Consider the following 19,948-nt stretch of genomic DNA (forward strand, 5'->3'; position numbering starts at 1 on the left):
TCGGCATCTGTGGCATCTTCTCCGACAGGTACAACACTGTGGTCAGGACATAAGCAGAAAAGGAGGACTAACCTCAGCTTTTCTGAACTAGAAGACGACAAATGACACAATAGAAAGTCATTAAACATTAAAGCAAATAGATTTTTTTTTTTTGTAAAACTTTCTGGATTACATCCCACGCAATTTGTTTGATTCAGCTAATAAAAATGTCCTATGTGTGTCTCTCTCTCCAGCCCATCTCTCTGAGCTGGTGGCCTTTGTTTCGCGATGCTGTCTTCTACATCCTGTCCATATTGGTGCTTATCCTGGTGAGAAAATCTCCAGTAAAACATACCGCTCGCACTGGACTCTTTTTCCTGTTTAGCATGTTGTTCATTTTGTATTGTAGACTGGTCAGTGTGAAGCAACAATATTGCTAAATAAGCTAAAGCTAAATAATAGTGTATCATTGGCTGAACTATTGGAGAAAGGAAGTCACTTTGCTTTACACCTATGTGCAAGTTGGAGTAAAAAAAATGTCCATTGTAATTTTTACTGTAACACCTACATTTACAATATCATAAACAAATATACAGCATATATTGTTACCAGCAGGGAGCAACTCCTCACTTCAGACAATATTACTGCTTGAACGATACTAGATTGGTCATGGCAATATTTATTCATTAGCCAGTTCCCTCAGTCATTAAATTTTTGAATAAAGACAAAACAAAAATGTTTAGGATCCCTTAAATGAGTTTTGAGATTTATACAGAGCAGAACATTTCACAAGTCCAAAATAAACTTGTCCCTTCTCTCTGGTGGACAAACTGTAAGTTCTCAAGCATGTTTTGCATTCCTGTACTGCAGTTTCTGCATCAATTGGACTTAATTGCAGACACCAATATATCTGGGATGAACTACTACTAGTCAACATATTGGCCAATATTAGCTTATCAATCATTGTTTATGTTCCTTTGATAAGACATGTAAAAAGTGAATTTTTGAGATTAAATTAAAGTATATTTTAATTTTATTTGCAGGTGATCTATGATGAAAAAGTCATGTGGTAAGACTGTAATGAAACTTTTGTACAACACAGCAGCCTCTGTTGTTGTTGGATATCATCAGACTGTTATTGTGTTCAGTCTGGTTTTGTATGAATCTGCGTTGGTGTTTGTGTGCATGTTTCAGGTGGGAGACCATCATCCTGATCTCTATGTACGGAATCTACATAATCATCATGAAGTGAGTCTATTTCTCCCCATCTCACATTTCCACCCTGTATGGGCACCACACACTCTCTATCCACTAAAGATACACTGTCTTTGTGTGTGTTGTCTCTTGTGTAGGTTCAACAGATCTCTGTGTAGCCTGGTAGAGAGACACTGCGGGAGGGCGGGTCAGCCGTGTCTGGGCAGTCTGCGACGGACGACTGCTGTCGGAAGCGTTGGAGACTGTGACAACGACATGGTACCGCTGAAACCAGGTGTAGGAGCTTGTGTTTGTGCGCATGCATGTGTACATCCAAAACTTTAAAAAGTTCCCTCAGTCTCTGAGCAGCGTTCAGGGGAGCCAGTGACACAGTTTAGGCTGCCAGTCAAACCCATTTCTGTTCCCCTGTGGATTTCCAACAGGCTGAAATAGAACTGGACCACTTTGATGGACAAGATTTCTTTCTCCACTTTTTCTCTGTGTCACTCTGTCCTCTTTGTCTTATTAAATCCTCTCCTTTCCACTTTATCCCCATTTTCCCCAGATTCGTGCGTGGTGGCCGGACAGGATTCAGGGGTGGTGATGGTGGATGAGATGCTTAACCTGCACCCCCACCAGCTCTCCTTCTCAGAGGCAAGCCTCCGCCTTCTCATCACCTCACATTTTCCCCCCTTCACCCGCCTGCGCATGGCAGGACGCATGATTATCAATGAGGTACACTGCATTACCTCGCACCCATCACATAACATCAAACCCCCCTTGGTTTTTCGGCTTGCTTGGTGGGTATTTAAATGTGTATTTAAACATTTTAACAGAGAAATATGAGTAAAATTACCGTAACTATAATGAACAATCACTGTACTCACCTTTGGTTCCACCAGCAAAGTCCTCCCTAAGTTCTTAGGTCTACTAGCTAGTTCCAAACTTGTGATTTAACGTTACTTAATTGGGTTGCACTATTAACTTTACAACTTAAAGAAGTCACTATAGCATCACAAGATGTAACAAACAAACAACAGTTCTGTTTGAGGGGCTTTACTTTGTTATAAGTATATGTAAACATTGACGTATTGATGCAGTTTACAAGGAGTGGGAAATATCTGATTATGCTAAATTATTGTTATTAGCATAACGTTTGGTCATTTGAGGTGATGCGTTATTTTTTGTGACATTTAAAATCGTCCCATTTTACATTATTAAACAGCATTTTAGGTCAGATATGTTAATTTTTTAATATCTCCTCTTCCACTCTTCGCTCTACGATGTTAGCTAAGTCAGTTAGTTCAGTTACCGATAACTTAGTTACGTAGCAGTTACACGGTAGTAATTGGGTGTAAATATTTTGTAATCGTCTTTATGTAAGAACTAGTGATGTGTAAATCATCAACACTCTATTATTTATAACTAATGAACTTATGACCAGCTCCAGTTGCATTTAAACCCAAAATTTCAACTGAAGGTAAACAGGTTCACACTGAGAATAAAAGAGTAATCTTTTGAAGTTTATGTAAAGATACAACAAATTTGAGCTACTTTTTACTGTCAATGTGAACCAGTTTAGCTTCAGCTAAACAGACAAGACCATAATAGAAACGAATTGTGACTAATGTGTCACTTCACTGGTATTATTAGTGCTAGTGTTAAAATTAAGATAAACCTTTCCTTCAACCTGGATTGAGACTGTTGTTTATGGTTTTTGCTGTACAGAATCGTAGAGGTTATTTTCTTTCAATCCTCCCACAATCTGCCATTATCAGACATTCCTTAGCTTTAGCTCCATTTGTGCTGGAAGAAAAGTCCCTTTCAGTTAAGAGGCTGTCATTTCAACTTGGTGGTGCCTGTTATTTGTGTTTGGTTATTAGTATTTGTTGATGACATATTTATTTGTTACATTTGGTAATCAATAGTAAGTTACTACCAACAGCACAGGTTTTATATTCGATTGCAGGTGGACAGACAGATACTGTTAGATTGACATCCTCTAATAAGCTCACAAAGAAACATACTGCTGCTTGCTGCATAATATTATCCCAGACTCTAAAGCAACTCAATCTCCAAATCTGCTTCCCCATTCTCTCGGCTCTCCTGCATGCGTGCTTGCCATTTCCAGTGCCAAATTAAAGTGCGACAGCCGATGCTACCCCTGCTTTGTGCCATTCCCCTGATCACTGCTTTCCAAATCCCCTCTGGTGAATGTGAGGATATGTCTGGCTGCCTAATTACTCCTCCTGCCTGTTCTCATATTGGTAGCTACAGCCGGAGGAACTCATTTCCACAAGCTTGCTGCAGTTTTTCTTGTGTCATTTTGTTTCCTCCTTCTTTCATTTCCTTCTCTCCTTCCCCACTTCCCTCCACCACCCGCAGAGGCAGAGGCTGATTCGTGCTCGAGTTGGCCCGGAGGAGGGGGGAGCTTCAGGGGAGGAAAGTGTGGGTGCTAACGGGGCATGGGGGAGGGAGAACAGGACGCTGGCAGAGGGAGACACTCAGCCGCTGGAGGGAGAGAGAGAGGGGTAAAGAGATGGAGGGGAGACAGGTGGGGGAGCACAGCCTAAAGAGGAAGAGGAAGAGGAGGAAGAGCAGGAGGAAGGAGAGGAGGATAACTCACCTTTCAAACCCTTCATCCTGCCAGGTGAGCAGTGAATGAAGCAGACACTCATGCAGAGGCAGAACGGGGTTTTAGTAGCACAAGGAACTCTTTGAGCTAAATTACATTATATCTTAAGAAAGAAATCTATTTATGTTTTTTTTAATTGAATAATAATAAAAATAAGGGCCACAGAAGTCATGTTTTTCTGACTAACAAACTGAATATTAGATAACTGAATATAAAATAACAACTAGCGAAAAAATCTGTGGAACAGAACCTCTGAAACTCACGCGGACATTACAACTAAAGAGAAATCTGTTAGACTTCACATGTACAGCAGATTTACATAAAACCTGCTATTGTTGCTGAAGTTTACCTGTTCACCGATCAAATAGTTCCAGAAACCACAGAAGAAAAGGAACTAAACTAGTAACTAAAATGTGTTTGCATTTGCACTGAACCGTGGAGATGAGGCAAATTAGACTGATGGCAGATTTAAAAAAAATTAACATGAACTTTTTTTTGGCATCAGGAACTAACTTTAGATTCCTTTGGTCAAAACACAGATAAAGTTCCTGTGTCTCCTTGTGGTGGAAACACCTTATTGGGCTTGATACTCTTGATAGAAAAGAGGCAAATTTACCAGAAAAACAGTTCAACCAATTGGCACAAGAAGTAAGTCTTCTCCACCTGGAAACATGTCTGTTAGGAGGAATATAATGCTTTTATTTTGAAACGGGGGAAAGACATTGCAAAGAGAAAGATTAGGAAAGGATCACTAAAAAGGTGAAGGTCAAAAGAATAATGTTTTCTTTACCTGCACTTTTTAATGTGCCGAATATCTAACTAAAGATAATAAAATACCTTTGGCTGTAACTGACAACAATTTGGACCTTAGACTTAAGCTATATTTATGCACCTGACCACAGGACAAGTCATCTTGTTGGCATGATTTTTTCTAAAACTTCATATTGGCACTGCTTTGTCACTGATGCTACTGTAGCACCTACTTCTAATGTTTTCCAGTGTTACTACTAATACTGTGTGTGTGTGTGTGTGTGTGTGTGTGTGTGTGTGTGTGCGCGCGCGCATGTGCGTGTGTTGTGTTGTCATAATGTCCTCAGATGGTTGGTGTGTGCGCCTGAAGTGGCTGCTCTCTTGGCCCCTGAGCGTCCTGCTTCACTGCACCATCCCCGACTGCAGCCTGCCGCGGTGGGAGAGCTGGTACCTGCTCACCTTCCTGTCCTCCACGCTCTGGATAGCCATCTTCTCCTACCTCATGGTCTGGATGGTACGGAACACACACACACACATTAGAGATGCAACAATTAATCAATTAGTTGTCATCTGTTAAATAAATCAGCAACTATTTTGATAATCAATTAATTGGTGCGAGTCATTTTTTAAGAAAAAAAATTACATTTCTCTGATTTCAGCTTCATAAATGTCAATATTTCCTGGTTTCTTTAATCCTCTATGACAATAAACTGAATATCTTAGGGCTGTGGACAAAACTATATATTTGAGGATGCCATCTTGGCAGAAATGTGAAATTTGATTTTAGTCATTTCCAGGCCTGGATAAGTATGGAGAAAAAAAAGAAAGAGTAAAAATATTTGTGTTTTCATTTTCAAATTCAGAATTTCTAAAAACTAAATTGATCATACAAGTGTTTTCGTGGCATCTAGAGCCAAAATTCCCCCTATGTGAGAGCGTGCAGGCTAGAGCGAGCTTGATGTTGTCAGAAGCAAGGGAAGAAGTATGACGTGTGACTGAACATACACTCGTACGCAGAGCTGCCTCTAGGCCTGCACGTCACAGACCAACAGCTCTGTCCCAACTGCCTTTATAACGGTACCATATCCGGACAGCTGCCACCAAAACAGTTATGAAAATGCAGCAATATCTTTGAATTGCATATATTCATAGCATCCCAAATAACTTGTCTTGTAAGCTTGTCTGAGTAAGGAAACCGCTGCGTTATTCATCATTTCTTTGGCCACAGTGAATAAACAAGAATGCACACCATGAAAATGTAATTATTTAACTTTTTTCTACTAATATTTGGATCTTTTTTATAAAGAGACTAATAGCTGTGGGGGAATAATAATATTATTATTTATTTAGTATGTCAAGGGAAAATAAATTATTATAAGGATCACCGGTTAGTTTACTTCAACAGATGTTTGACAGTGGAACGCTACAGTCTTCTAGTAATTATTTGGCAACATAATAGCATAGATATTATGAATGTATCATACCCCCCCACACACAGACACACACAGACTCTTTCCTCTGTATTTCTGTCCAGGTGACCATAATCAGTTACACACTTGGAATCCCAGAAGTCATCATGGGCATCACTTTTCTGGCAGCCGGCACCAGTGTCCCTGACTGTATGGCCAGCCTCATTGTCGCCCGACAAGGTGTGTGTGTGTGTGTGTGTGTGTGTGTGTTTAACCTGTCTCAACACATATTTACACTGTTGATAAAAAAACATTCTTTGCACATTTTAGTATGTTACAAAATTAAATCAGAATAATGAGTGGTTCCTTCTTGACCATGGAAAAAACTGGTTTGACAAAACACTCTTCACTCAAGGGGCACTTAATAGCCTTTTCTGGAGCTTTCAACCGAATTTCACAGCCTCATCAGAGGAAAAACTCATCAGTGTTTGATAGTTTTGTCATAACTAATTATGTGACATCTAGGGCTTTCAGTCATTGCAAGTTAAAAGGCAGAAACAGAGATATCAAAATATTGTGTGTGTATATGTGAAGCAGTAAAATAAAAAAAGTCTTATAATTGAATTGTCTCTGACAATATCGCTCAAATCTGATCTTTCTTGCAAGAAAGCATCAACTCATCATAGCCTCTTTATTACCTCTTAATGGAAATTTAGTATGTTTGTTTTCTACATTGCAACACCTTTTATGGATTACATTTGGCTGGAGTTTCACACAAAAGAAACAGCCCACTATTTCTCCATGTCACACAGCATGGAAGTTAATTGTGTACTTTCTCTCCCATTATGATTCAATGGATATTATAGATTAAAACAAACTGCAAACTTTATTTACAGGGAACTTTTCAGAGACAGCGTTAAAAACTGTTTTACATGAAAAGATCGGGATAAACTAAATGAGCCAGTTAGTGCACCTAAGTAGTTATATGTGTTTGACTGGATGTCTGTCATTTGCTCTACATATTGTCTCATGAATTCCATTTTGTATTTGTGCGTATGTCAAACATTGCAGGGATGGGCGACATGGCTGTGTCCAACTCCATCGGCAGTAATGTCTTTGATGTGCTGCTGGGCCTGGGCTTCCCCTGGGCGCTGAGGACTATTGTAGTCAGCTATGGATCAGTGGTAACACCTGCTGTTTTCTCTGCCTAATATCTCATACAGCCGACTTGACCCATGACCCTAAAAACACAGTTTTATCTGAGTGGAACTTTCGCCTTTTGAGCCTATAACATAAGTCAGCGTTCCCACGCGTCCTGGAAAACCTAGAAATTTTACAGTCATGGAAAAAACCTGGAAAATGAGAGCCAAAGTAAAATGTCCTGGAAAATCTTATGTTGTTCTGGAAAATTATTTAACAGGCATGCAAACACCTCACCTTTCGCTATTTTGAAACCAAAATGGGTTCCCTATATGATTTGTGCAGATCCGGTAAGATTGTTTTTTTCTGTTAAATAACAAATGAAAAATGCTTTGAGAAAGGTTTATTTGCACTTATTTATTTATTATTAAGCAAAAAGTGACTTTAACATCTTCTTGACACAGTTTTCCATTCTCTCCCAGTGAACATGACAAAGAGGAGGGAAGACTCCTGTGTACTGACTCAGCAGGGATGATATTACATGCGAAAAGCTGATTTATAGGAGAAACATATCTGAAAGCAACACAGAATGCCTTTTTGCATTAGATTCTGTTATAGTTTTACATTTTGAATTGCCAGCTGCTGCCTGACTTTTGCATAAATTAAAAACATTTCCACCATAATTTGGTCACATTTTCTGCATGTTCTACAAAAAAAAAGTACAATAGCAATAGCTCCCCTTGTTTCCTGTCACCTCTTGACTACATGCTGATATATAATGAAAGTGCCGACCAAAAATACCATTTGGATATTTCTGTAAAAGATAGAAGAGTTAGGAGTATACATGAATGCGCTCAGGGGCTGTAATGATGTATATTTCTGCATTTAAGTATAAAACCTCTCCTTGACTAAACTGAATGAACTTTGTAGGACATAAGGCATAAGGTATTTTATATAAAGTGATTTTAAAACATGTTAATGCTTTGTCATCTCTGGTTTCTAGGTGACAATCAACAGCAAAGGCCTGGTGTACTCGGTGATTCTGCTGTTGGCCTCGGTCGTACTTACTGTGAGTAGTTCTGTCTTTTTTAAAGTTAATGAATCTATCTAATTATATAAGTAAATAAAGTCTGCACCAACATCAACCACTCGTTTTCCTTCAACTCTGATTTTCATTTTATCTTCTTCCTGTCGAGGCCTGAGAGCCCTTTTTTAGACTCAGGGAAGTATGTGATAATGTTTAGAGCCGTGCAACAGGAAATGAAAAGCTCCCTCTATTTCTGTCCATGCCTCCCCAGGTCCTGTGTGTCCATCTGAACTCCTGGAGGTTGGACCGTAGGCTGGGACTCACTCTCATTCTGCTTTACGCCATCTTTCTCCTCTGCTCCGTCGGCTTTGAGAGGCTATAGAGGACAAACACACACACACACACACACTCCCCCACGCACATAGTTATACAAAAGGACGCACAAACAAGTGGTCCTACTCCTTTTCCACCTTCACTGCTGCCATTATTAATCAAATGTACAGATAGTTGAATTTTTGTTTCAGTACACGGTGGCTGTACATGTTCGAGCAGCGTTTCTGCAACACAGCTTCCCGAAAGCTGCATTGTTTACCTTTGATAAATGAGAATTTTACATAGTTTTGTACCGGGCACCTCCGATTTTGTGAAATAAAACTGATAATGCACTATGTCTCACAACAATACAAGTATTGCATTTGTTTTCTGAAACCAAGACTATTGTACAAGAAACCCCAAAGTGTGTTCATTTACTTATTAATACTTTACGACTGCCACAAGTAACCTCAATGGCCAGATGATTATACATGTAAGATTATGTAGTTGCTTCTCAGTGCGTGCAGATATTTTATGTCAAGTTTAATGTCATGTTTTAATCACGCCTTGGTGTGTGTAGTTGTGAACAACATAGCATGGCTGATCATCACGCTCCAGATAATTGCACTAAGCCACTGTTGTCCTGGCCTTGTACATGATGTAGCCCCATACCCTCCTACCCTTTTTCCTATAAGCTTCTCAGCACAGTTTATGAGCTGGAACAAAGGCGACTGTATGCTACAAGGTGTTTTTGAACATCTGTGTTTGGAGAGAGTCCTTGAGTGTATGTTGTTGAGTGCAATAATAAAACATTTTGCTCTGTGAGGTTTCTCTGGCTGTCTAATGCTCATCCAAAGCCTCATTATGATCTTCACATGCACTTGAAATGAGTACATGTGGCGAGAATTAGAGCAACATATGAGGAATCAAATGTCTACAAAAAGTGAAAAAGTCTACATTTCAACAATTTTCCAAAAGAGTTCTGTTGAATTATGCAAATGAAGAAGAATGCATTATTTAGCATTGTTCACTGCCAGGAGCAGTTCACCTGCAGGAGCTCAACACAATTACATAATCATTTAAAATATATTTAATATAAACTCCAGACACGTTAATGTGATGCAATCTCATTTTAAGTTATGGCACGATTTCTCTTCATGTCTACCATTGAGTCCTTTAGGCTTTAAGTTTTCACTCTGTCCAATTTGCACAGCAGCTATTTCACTGTTAAACACACCTTTAAAAGGAGTAGAGGAGCTGATCAGTGAGACATGAAAATCTGTTGACTTCCTGGTGTAGGTGGTGCATACTGCCTCGAAGATTGTCGTTCCTCCTGAGATTAAACAGACTTGTTAATAATACAACAGAATCTTCAGATGAACCTTTTGTCCCTGGAAAACATTTTTAGCCTCAGGAAGTCGGTGTAAAGCAGCAAAAAGCTCTGCTATATGGGACACGGGCCCTTAACACAAGATGGGATGAGGTAGAGACCGATGTGCTGTAGTTCAAGTCACATGGATCAGAGAGGCTGTTACCTGCAGCACTTCAACACTTGGACAGCTCCACAGCCTCCAGCAGGCTGGAGAAAGGGAGCTGTCCAAGTGCTGAAGCCGGGACACGCACATCCCTGATGGTCAGCTGAGTTGAGTGGAAGAGGTAGAAAGTCCTGTTGGGGCTCATACTGAATCTTTTGTCTCCTTTGAATGCCAGTTGATCTTCTTCATTGTGTCCCAAATCCATAATACATACTATTTGTATACATTATACCAGAGGTGGAAGAAGTACTCTGATATTTTACTTAGGCAAAAGTAGCAGCAGAGTAGAAGTACTCTGTTACACATAAAAGTCCTAGGCCCTTTGCTACATGTCACCCCCTCTCTCTTTCCCACATTTGCACTAATTTAAGTCAAAAAAAGAAAAGGAAAAGTAAACTTACCCATTATGCAGAATGGCCCAATTCAGAATAATGTACTGTACATTATTTTACTGGATTCTAACTATTGATGCATTAATGTTTCCCCTACTTTAATACAGCTGGTAAAGGTGCAGCTAATTTGAGTTATTTTACACACTCCTGGGTAGCTTGTGAAGTCAATATTTTGTTTTTCTCAGTCACTTTGGTACATTTCTCGAATCAGCCTTAACATCTGTGAAACAGTAAGTGCATTTCTCAAAACAGATGGAATACCAGCAAAAGCCTGTTACTTGCTCACATCAGAATGATAAGTCCTTGTGTCACTATTTACAAACAAGATAGTCAAAATGTTTAGCCCTGTTGTGAACATAACAGTGCACTCGAAGTATTTTCTAATGTAAACTATGGCTAAGGTTTTGATGCCAATGATTGAAAATGCACGAGTCTGCACTTTCTCTGTATGGCACATATCAGTACAGTACAAAGTTATACATTGCAAGAGATTGGACAGGACTCAAAGTCGCGCTTTTACTGTATGTACTGTAATTTGTTGACAGAACATGTCATGGTGATACAAAAAAGAAAAAGACTAGAATGTTTTACAGAAAATACAAAATTACAAATGTAAACATGGGAAACCCATTAAGCTGATGTTCCTGTCTGTCAGTTCCACAAATTCTCATCCACATAACAACAGATATTTTCATCAATTCAGGACACGTTTACAAAAAAAACAAAAAACCCCAATGCAATGAACTTATGCCTACATGTTTTGGGTGGTAAGACTATTCATCAGAGAACCAATTTACCAAAGAGACTGAGAAAAATTAGAATGCAAAGTAACTACACAAATAAATGTAACAGTTACCCTTCCACCATTGCTTTATACAGTATATAATATTCATAGTACACAATTTTTGCTTAGTGTAGAAATAATCTACATGCTTAAATGTTTTGTAGTGACAGGAAATTACACAACATGGACTTCAAAGTACTTTTACAATGCTGTTTGCAAATTAAATTTCACGTCAGGATGTTTTTCCAAAGATTTAATACTTATTTTTTGTTTTGCTAACTTTTTCCAGGGTTGTCTTGCCTCTGTCCACAATTAGTTATTACATTTGAGTAGTTCTTCCATTTCCTTTGAGCATTTTGTTTTTAGTGTGAACAGACAAGATACTTAAGACTTGCTTAAAATGAGTTGGTAGTGTGGACGAACACAAACCGGGCCCCAACTACAGAAACAGCACAGTATCAATATCTGCAGCACAGGCGGCCATCAGCTGATCAAAATATACATCAACTACATTATGGAATTTAAATGATTCAGTATTTAAAGCAGTTACAATGGACACATAATTCAAAGTGATTTTTATTTCAGTCGGGCTAAATCGGCTTTGATACCAAAGAAATGTAAAAATAAAAATAGTACAACAAAGTACATCATTTTACAAATACTCATAATGGAGGTCTGACATATCAGAATAATCAAATAAATTCAAACATGTCACAGTCATAACAAAAATAGAAAAAGTCAATACAGTACATAGAATGCATTAGGAGCTATATACTTGAAGTGTTTGCTATACCATAGACTTTACAAAATTCTACTAGAAAAAACTCCCAGTACCAATGGAATATCAGGTAATATAAAATGTAAAAAAAAAATATAACAAAATAAAAACACTTGTGAAGAGAGTGTGTGCGCATTCATACAGGTGCAATCTGCATGCAAATCTGCCTCAGTGGGACAAATGATAAAAGCAGCTACAGGTTGTGAATGAGTCGCCGGTCTGACAGCAGCCGTTTGAAAACAACTTGTGAAGGATGATGTCGCTGCCAAACGGTTTCTAAAAAGGTAGCACAAAACATCTTTGAGAAAACGATGCACCTTTACGATTACTAGTTTTCCGTGTTCGCGTGTCAGCTTCTCTGATAAAACAGCATTATCTGAGTCAGGTTTTTCAAAATAAAGATAAATTTAGACCTGTTTGATTGAGAAATAATGCTGAAGACTGATATTTTACTATATGTTTTTGTATCATGAGCCAACTATAGTGTTTGGTTAAAGTAACCTATCTGCCTAGTAACCTAGAATCCTAGAATCAGCAATGAAAAGTTGGTTTTGGTGCAACCTCAAAGTAGAAAAGCCAAAGATTTTGTGCTAACAGCTTAATGAGTCAAATTCTTGTTATTGGCAAAAAAATTACAACTTTGTTTTATAATCTCTGTACTACTAATTTAAAATGGTTTACATGATTTTGATAAGCTCCATGGGTGATTGTTGTGTGTATTTCATATGATGGTGGACCTTGGCACAGACCGGCTCCCCCTCAAGGGAAACCTCTTCAAAAGATTAAGATGGATCAGACAAAGTACACAGACAAATGCCACTACAAAAGTCCACTAGTAACCAGAACAATAACAATAGTAATAATAATAATAATAATCCTCAGCCATATACGTTGGGATTTTTTCTTTCTCCCACATTCAGGGAGAAAAAATAGATAATTTGGCAGAAAAGAAACTGTGTTGTCTCGACAGTCCGCACTGTGTCTGAGTGTGAAAGGGTGGAGAAAATTAGCTTTGATCCTAATCCGTTTGCTCCTGGGAGCTCCCATGGAGACAGCAGTTACAATGGTTACTGCATGCTCTCTGTCTCTGTATCTAGTGTGTGTAACAGTCCAGGAGAGAGTGTATGTGTGTGTGTGTGTGTGTGTGTGTGTGTGTGTGTGTCTATACTGTATATGTATGTGTTTGACGGCGAGCCTCGGGGGCTTTGCAGGCAGGTTGGTAGTGATAGTTTGATCCCCATGTTGACTGATCCCCCCACTGACGCTGTAGATATTAAGACTTCAAAAGCTGATCTGCGATCTGGCTCAGCTACATCTGGACAGAGCCCGGAGCTCTGGACTGGGAGGAGGTCTGACGTTTTCCATCAGGGGTGGGGTCCTGTGACTGCTGGGGCGGGACTTGCTGCTATGGTGTCACTCAGGGGTGGAGCTCTGGTTCTGCTGGTATATGGAGGCTTTATCCTTCAGCAGAGCCAGGCACAGGTGACAGCTCCAGCTCCCTGGAAAACAGATAAACACGGTGAGGCAGGGCTCGAGGGTGTAGAAATACATCGTTGGCTAGTCGAGATGAATCGATAATGAAAGTAATCGTTGGTTGAGGCACTGGTCAACTCAGTGCAGGTCTGAGGGAAGAGGTCACAGCAGATTTTCAGAAGTGTCAATTCTCTTTGGGCGCTGGCCCGAATACCATTTTGAGCTTAGAAGCTTCGATGGTAAATATTGAAAAAGTCACGTTACGGAGATCGTTTAGACGTCTGTTGATAAGCAGGCTGTCATTTCACGAGCAGTAGAACAGCAGAAGAAGGATGAATGCCCAGAAGTTCTGCAAAGGACATGAGTGAGGGAGAATCCAATGGGGGAGAGATAACAGCGGTCATGAGTGTGAGTGTGAGTGAGTTTCTTTATTCTCATAGCGTGGGCTAACTAAAACAGCAAGATATTATTGCCAATTTGTTTTTAACTTTGTTATGGCTAGGCTAGCAGACCCAAGTGCAGGACTAAGAGAGGAAGGAGACTGGAGTTAAATTAAAGAGGAACATTTATTACAGGGTTTGGATATTGAGCCAGGGAAGAGCGAGGCAAACTTTAAAATGTAGGCTATTTAACTGTTTTGATCTGTAATGAATGTGAACTTTAATGTGAACTGCGTTACGTTCACTGCTGTGAGAGGAGGTCAGGGGTCTGCATGCAAAAAACCCTGAACATTAGAATCCCAAAATTGAAAATCGAATACCTATCCAACAAGCAAATATTCAAATATTTGGGTCCAGCCCTAGCCCTCTTAGCTCTGTTCCTGGTCTCTACCAACTCCTGAGACAAATATCTGTTTAAGCTACTAAATGCTCTGCTATGTTCAGCAGCTAGTCACTGTGTCTGTCTGTTGTTTGGTGCTGAGCAGGTAGTGTGCAGTGGGTATTTAGCAGATATATATCGGCGCTAGAAGAGCGATGACAGTGAACTAGAACAGGTGTGGGCCAGACAGCTAAACAATGCGCTAAAACTCGCTGTACAGCAGAGGAGAACTGCAGATTCAGGTGATAATTCTTTGTATGTTCATCACTATAAGTGAACCCTTTCACAATGTCAACTATCAACTATGAACACAACTTAACTGTGAATTCTGTTCTGTAAACGTAATCAAAGCTAATCTGTTTATGCTGTCTTGGTCACCATCCAAAGAAAAAACAGCTTTTCTATTAGTGTTCTGAAGTGCATTACAAATCAGGGTAATTAGGGGTCCAGTACCGCGAAGCGGCTGGGAACCCTATTGTAATCGTTCTCGTTTTTATTATTAGGGGTCCAAGCCCGAGTGGGCTGGGAACCCGTGAATGCAAGGCATCGCGATTCCCAGTACCCTATTGTTTTCGCTCGGGTTTTTATTTATTTATTTTTTATTCTTCCGTACATTTTCGCCTAATTCCACTACTGCAGCCTAGACGGTAAGTGCGAGGGACGCGCAACTCACAGGGTAGGTTCAGGCCCATGAGACGACGGCATGCGAAATAATTTGCTCACTTTGACCGCTAGGTGGCACTACAAGCAAGGTCCAAAGTTTGGCACATTCAAATCGCTGTAACTCCCACATACAGTGGCGGATATCAAAAACCTTATATCCACGTGTTCGGGGGATCGAGCTGAATCTCGTGGTACAGGCCACACCCATTTCCGCCTAGACTATTTTTTCGCGAAAACTGAAAAACCTATTTTAATTAACTCCTCTGAAGCCGCAAGTCAGATTGACACCAAGCGTGGCACGGATAATCTCTGGACCAAGCTGATGAAAGTTTGTAGAGGAAATTTTGATCCCCCTGAGGGCCTGTGCAAAATTTGGTGCAACTCGCCCCTAGGGGGCGCTATTTAATCCAAGAAAATTGTTCCACTATAACCACAAGTCACACTGACATGAAACCTAAGCCAAATTCTTCTGCATGGTCCCCTTACTACAGGCACCAAACTTCACCCAATGCCCATAGGTGGCGCTGTTATTGCAGATTAAAGACGTTATACATAACCACAAGTCCGATTGACACCAAATTTGGGTCAATTGTTCCCCATGGGCCCCTGATAACGCCTGAATTTGGTGTAATTCGGCCAAAAGGTGGCGCTATAATCAAAGCTCAAATGTGCTCGGACAATCCCATTCATTTCAATGGGATTTTCAAACAAAGGACATTTTGCCTCATAACTACGCGCCACTACACTGCACATTCATAAACCTTATGTCTACATGTTTCAGGGATGCTGCCAATTCTTATGATATAGGACACGCCTCTGTGCGATGACGTTTTCATTTCGCTACATCGCGAAAACTGGAAAACCTATTTTAATTCAATCAGCACGAACTGTGGCACGGACCATCTCTGGACCGAGTAGAGGGAATTTTGATCTGACAAAAAATTTCCCAATTGCAAGCTAACAAATATTTGCGAAAACGCTAAAAACAGCAAGTATAACATATCTCAGGCTTGGAAAGGCCGATCAACACAAAACTTGACCTTATGTGGCATGCCCCCCTGAGGGGCTGTGCAAAATTTAGTACAGTTAGCCCCTTGTTGGCGCTATTCAAAAAAATCCCATAGACGTACATGCATTTTACATCTCCACAACTCCGACTGATACCAAATTTGGGGCAATTGTTCCCCATGGGGCCTTGATCACACATGACAATTTTGGTGGACCTTATGCAGTAAACCAGCGGCGCGCCGGGCCCGACTTGCTCACCCTCCGCGGGGCCAGGGGGGGGCGGCTTGCGCCGGGAGGCTTGGACCCCGCTTATAACTGCTTGCAGTTCTAGTTAATCTTACTTTTACCAAAAGCTAGGATATTTTTTTAATTCACAACCCTAATTAACAAGGAATTAAGGCTTCTATTTGACATTGTAGCTTGGAAAACTACCAATGTGCGGCAGGCCTCTTAAGAATGCATTTGTGAGGAAGAGAGCACACAGTCCTGTGAAGATATCTGAGAACTCTCAGGGTATAAGGCAACAGATCAGACCAGATGGATTGTAGGTGCCCTGCTGGTGACCGTGGATATCTTGGATGAGGGTGACCTTCATGCCTTTAACCCAGTACAAAGGGATGATATCAGGGGATATCTGTTAACTTTGTCTGCCAAATGACAAAATGTAAACCTCTGCAGTGAAGTGTTCGGCGTCAGCTTACCCTCTGGTGGTTCGGTCATGGGGGGACTTAGACAGTACATGTGGTAGCCTCGGTCGCAGTCATCACAGAACAGCAGCTGGTCCTACAGAACACATCATGTTCAGTCTACTGATTAGAGCACCAAGAGAAAATTCAACAAGCAGAGAAAGTGAGACAGTTCACTCTCTTTCTCCTCCCTTTCTGTCCATTTCAGCCTTTTGCCCACACTAAGTCTACATGTCATTTTACACACAAAAAAAACTTTATTTTAACTGGGCTCGACAATGTCTTTAGCAGAGGCCTGTCCCCAGCAAGATTTTTTTGGGAAACACAGAGACCACTTCTGACACATATGATGGAAATATAAAAAAAGGCTCACATCATTCTCTGAGGTGCCGCAAACGTTGCAGCATTTGCACTCAATGCACTGCCAGCGATAGGTCTTCACTGCAGCCATCATGACTGGTGTGAACTGCAGGCATGTTGGGTGGCCTGCAGGAAGGAGAGGACATAAAAATAACCATGAACCGTGCACTAGTTATGACCACCTAGTTGCTTGATGAGTTGACATGATTAGGGCTCAACTGACTGTTAACTAAAACCCCTTTTCTGAAGAGCCATCGGGTAATTGTAGTTTGACAACTGTGAAAAGGCGCAGCTGGGCTGTCAAGCTTTTAATTTTTTCCCATGATGATGAGCTGTGCATGGGGCTGTAGTGAGTGGTAATCAGTATTTCAAATATATGGTGCGTGGTGTCTTTTCTTCTAGTGTTTCAAAGACCAAAAAGACAAAAGTGTAAGTGTCTGTAAGGATTAGGCTGGGAACTGGAAGGTCGCCAGTTCAAGTCCAGCTCAGACCAGAGTTGTGAAGCGTGGACTGGTAGCTGGCGAGGTGCCAGTTCACCTCCTGGGCACTGCTGAAGGTGGCCTCGAGCAAGCCCCTGAACCCCCAATTGCTCGGGGCGCCGCACTGAGTGGCAGCCCCGTCACTCTGACATCTCTCCGTGTGATGTTGCTACGCATGTGTGTGTATTTCAGACCTGTGTGTGTATACTAATAACAATAATAACACCAGAGTGAGAACATTGAATTTCCCTTGTGGGATTAATAAAGTATGTCGTCTTCTTCTTCTTCTTAACATACGATGCAACATTAGCGTTACTTACAGCAGTAATCGAACATTACTCACAAGAAATGAGCCAAATATTTACATTCGTTTGTGGGGTTGCAGATTACTTTAATCAAAGTCACGACTAGCATATCCACAGTAGGGCCGGAACGATGTGAGATTTTTAAGAGCGATACCGATTTTGATATTTGAGGATTTTAAAATCTGATAACATAAACTAAGATTATCCATTTGTCATGTGTAGTTACGAGACCTCACCAAGACAACATGACATAGTGTAGTTAATTTTTTTACAGTACAGCTGACTGCTGTGCTCTGTGGTGTTTCTGTGGCGTATCAAACACGCAGAGTGCCCTCAACACTCACACGATCCGCCTCTCTCTCGTCTCTTTCTTTTTTAATTGTCATTTATCGACACCGATTTATCTGCAAGTAGCTCATCTCGGCCAATAATATCGGCACGCTGATTTATCGGTCCAGCTCTAATCCACTGTGTGTTTCCTGACACAGCGTTATGTTTGTTGAACACAACGTTAATCCTCATCCTAAAAGATTTTTATCTTCAATCCATGTCTTCTACATGGATCATAAACTGGTGAGGACGCTGACTCTTTTGATATTGCTGGTATGAAATGACAAGGCTGCTTTTGTCTACCTCTGTTTCTAAAATATAGAACCCTTTAATTACAATGAATTTCAATGATAAAAATGGACACTGTTAACCCTGTAAACTGCATATGTGCCATCTGAGATAGAAAGCTCTACAGGCATAGCAAATGTAACTAAGGTGGGGCGGAGCTTACATGAACATGACGAGTTCATACTGAGCGTCCACGTCTGAGCAGGACACCAGCTCTTCTGATTGGCCGGTCTTCTGGTTTAAGGTGGAGTCTCCCAGACAGAAGTCACAGTAATCGTTAGGCAGTGCCAGCCCATTGGGACCTTCTAGTTGCTAAGTGGGAGAATGAGTGAAGAAAACCATTCAGTGCACATTAGATCTGTCACTTTAACCTGAGTATTGAGGAAGATGAGTCAAATATCTTCTTCAGATGAACATGTCAAAACTGTCATTGTTTGTCTAAGTGTATAATACTGTTTATAAATCAAATATTTTCAACTCTGAAGCACAGTGTTACAAACCTGTTCATGCCACAGCAGCCAAATCAATTTTTACCTGGTAATGGCTGATGATGTATTGAATCATGATCCAAACTAATGAATGAGTGACAACTGACAAAACGCACTTGTTGAATGTTTTGGCTAACACGGTGTCGCGTGCACAAAAGAAAATAGCAATGCGATGCATATGAGGGGGGGGGGGGGGGGGGGGGGAGATGGATGATATGCTGAAAAAAATGCCAGGAATCCCAACTGTGCAAGCATGTTTCAGTCAGGAACACTCAGAATAATCCCAAATTCGGGATTCAAAATGATCATGAAAATCAAAAAAATAAAGGAGCGGAACAAAAAAAAAAAAACCAAAAATAATAATGAGAGAGAGACTTCCCTTTTACAACACATACATGCTAAATGGCATGCAACCACACCTCCCTCCCCTCTCTCTCTCTGTCTCTCTCTCAGCACTAGAGAGTGACTCACTCTTCTGCTCTTCAGGCTGGCGAGGAGTGGGTGGTGCCTCGATCTCCTCGCGGTCTCGCCCTCCTCCTCGGCCAGGTGAGAGTGTGTATAGTGGTAGCTCAGGCCAGGGCGGTTCTTGTAGCGCTTCCCCAGACTGACACACACACACGGTCACAGAAAATGTTATAGTGATGGCGGCTCATTCTTATTACCGTGCAAAAAATCCCAAGATGGAACCACAAAAGTGCGCTGTTGTACGCAATCACCCGACAACCGGCTTCATTTAAAAAAAATGTTATTTGCACAAGGTTCATTTTTGGTTGACGCGCTAGTAGCAAACTCATTCACTGGAAGTGAGCTTTTGCACAGTGAGCTATGGCAGCAGAAATTACAGAGCCACACGAAGCGGCAAAAATAAAAATAAAAAACGCATTCAGGCGGGCAACTTTACCAATTTCTATGATGTAAAACTTAAGTTCCAGATGGGGTCTTTCAGATCACACCATGCATGGCAGAAGGGTTGTTTTTGTCTTTCAGGAGAAAAAGCAAAAGTCCCTCTTGCTGACATGCATGACACACGGACGTTGCAAGGAACTTCCACTTACTGTCGCAAGCATATGCTTGTCCCTCTCCTCCAGCGCTGCAGCTGCAGCCTCCTGTTTTT

At 40.8% G+C, this 19,948-nt stretch overlaps 1 protein-coding gene and 1 pseudogene across 1 annotated transcript; one reads left to right on the top strand and one right to left on the bottom strand.

Moving 5' to 3' along the window:
• Positions 1–233: 233 nt before the first annotated feature.
• LOC119911249 lies at positions 234–9,266 on the top strand (annotated as a pseudogene).
• Positions 9,267–11,717: 2,451 nt separating this feature from the next.
• LOC119911250 (zinc finger protein ubi-d4 B-like) lies at positions 11,718–17,115 on the bottom strand. The gene is made up of 3 exons (XM_038730063.1): positions 16,958–17,115; positions 16,600–16,681; positions 11,718–13,434 (listed from the first exon to the last, which is right to left on the bottom strand). Exons 1-3 carry the CDS (start codon positions 17,036–17,038, stop codon positions 13,349–13,351), a joined length of 249 nt encoding a protein of 82 aa, XP_038585991.1. The 5' UTR covers positions 17,039–17,115; the 3' UTR covers positions 11,718–13,348.
• Positions 17,116–19,948: the final 2,833 nt, after the last annotated feature.

The sequence above is a fragment of the Micropterus salmoides genome, unplaced genomic scaffold (genome assembly GCF_014851395.1).
Source record: "Micropterus salmoides isolate LMB-PRFRI ecotype aquatic unplaced genomic scaffold, ASM1485139v1 Ms_hic_scaffold_1983, whole genome shotgun sequence".
In the NCBI taxonomy this organism is placed as follows: Eukaryota; Metazoa; Chordata; class Actinopteri; order Centrarchiformes; family Centrarchidae; genus Micropterus; species Micropterus salmoides.

Bases quoted from the DNA above. Each gene is read 5' to 3' on its own strand.
- LOC119911250 (XM_038730063.1), bottom strand. From the start codon at position 17,038: ATGATGGCTGCAGTGAAGACCTATCGCTGGCAGTGCATTGAGTGCAAA. The intron at 16,682-16,957 runs GTGAGCCTTTTT...TGTGTTCTGTAG, and splicing joins GCGGCACCTCAGAGAATGAT to GACCAGCTGCTGTTCTGTGA. The intron at 13,435-16,599 runs GTAAGCTGACGC...TCTGTTTTCCAG, and splicing joins CATGACCGAACCACCAGAGG to GGAGCTGGAGCTGTCACCTG.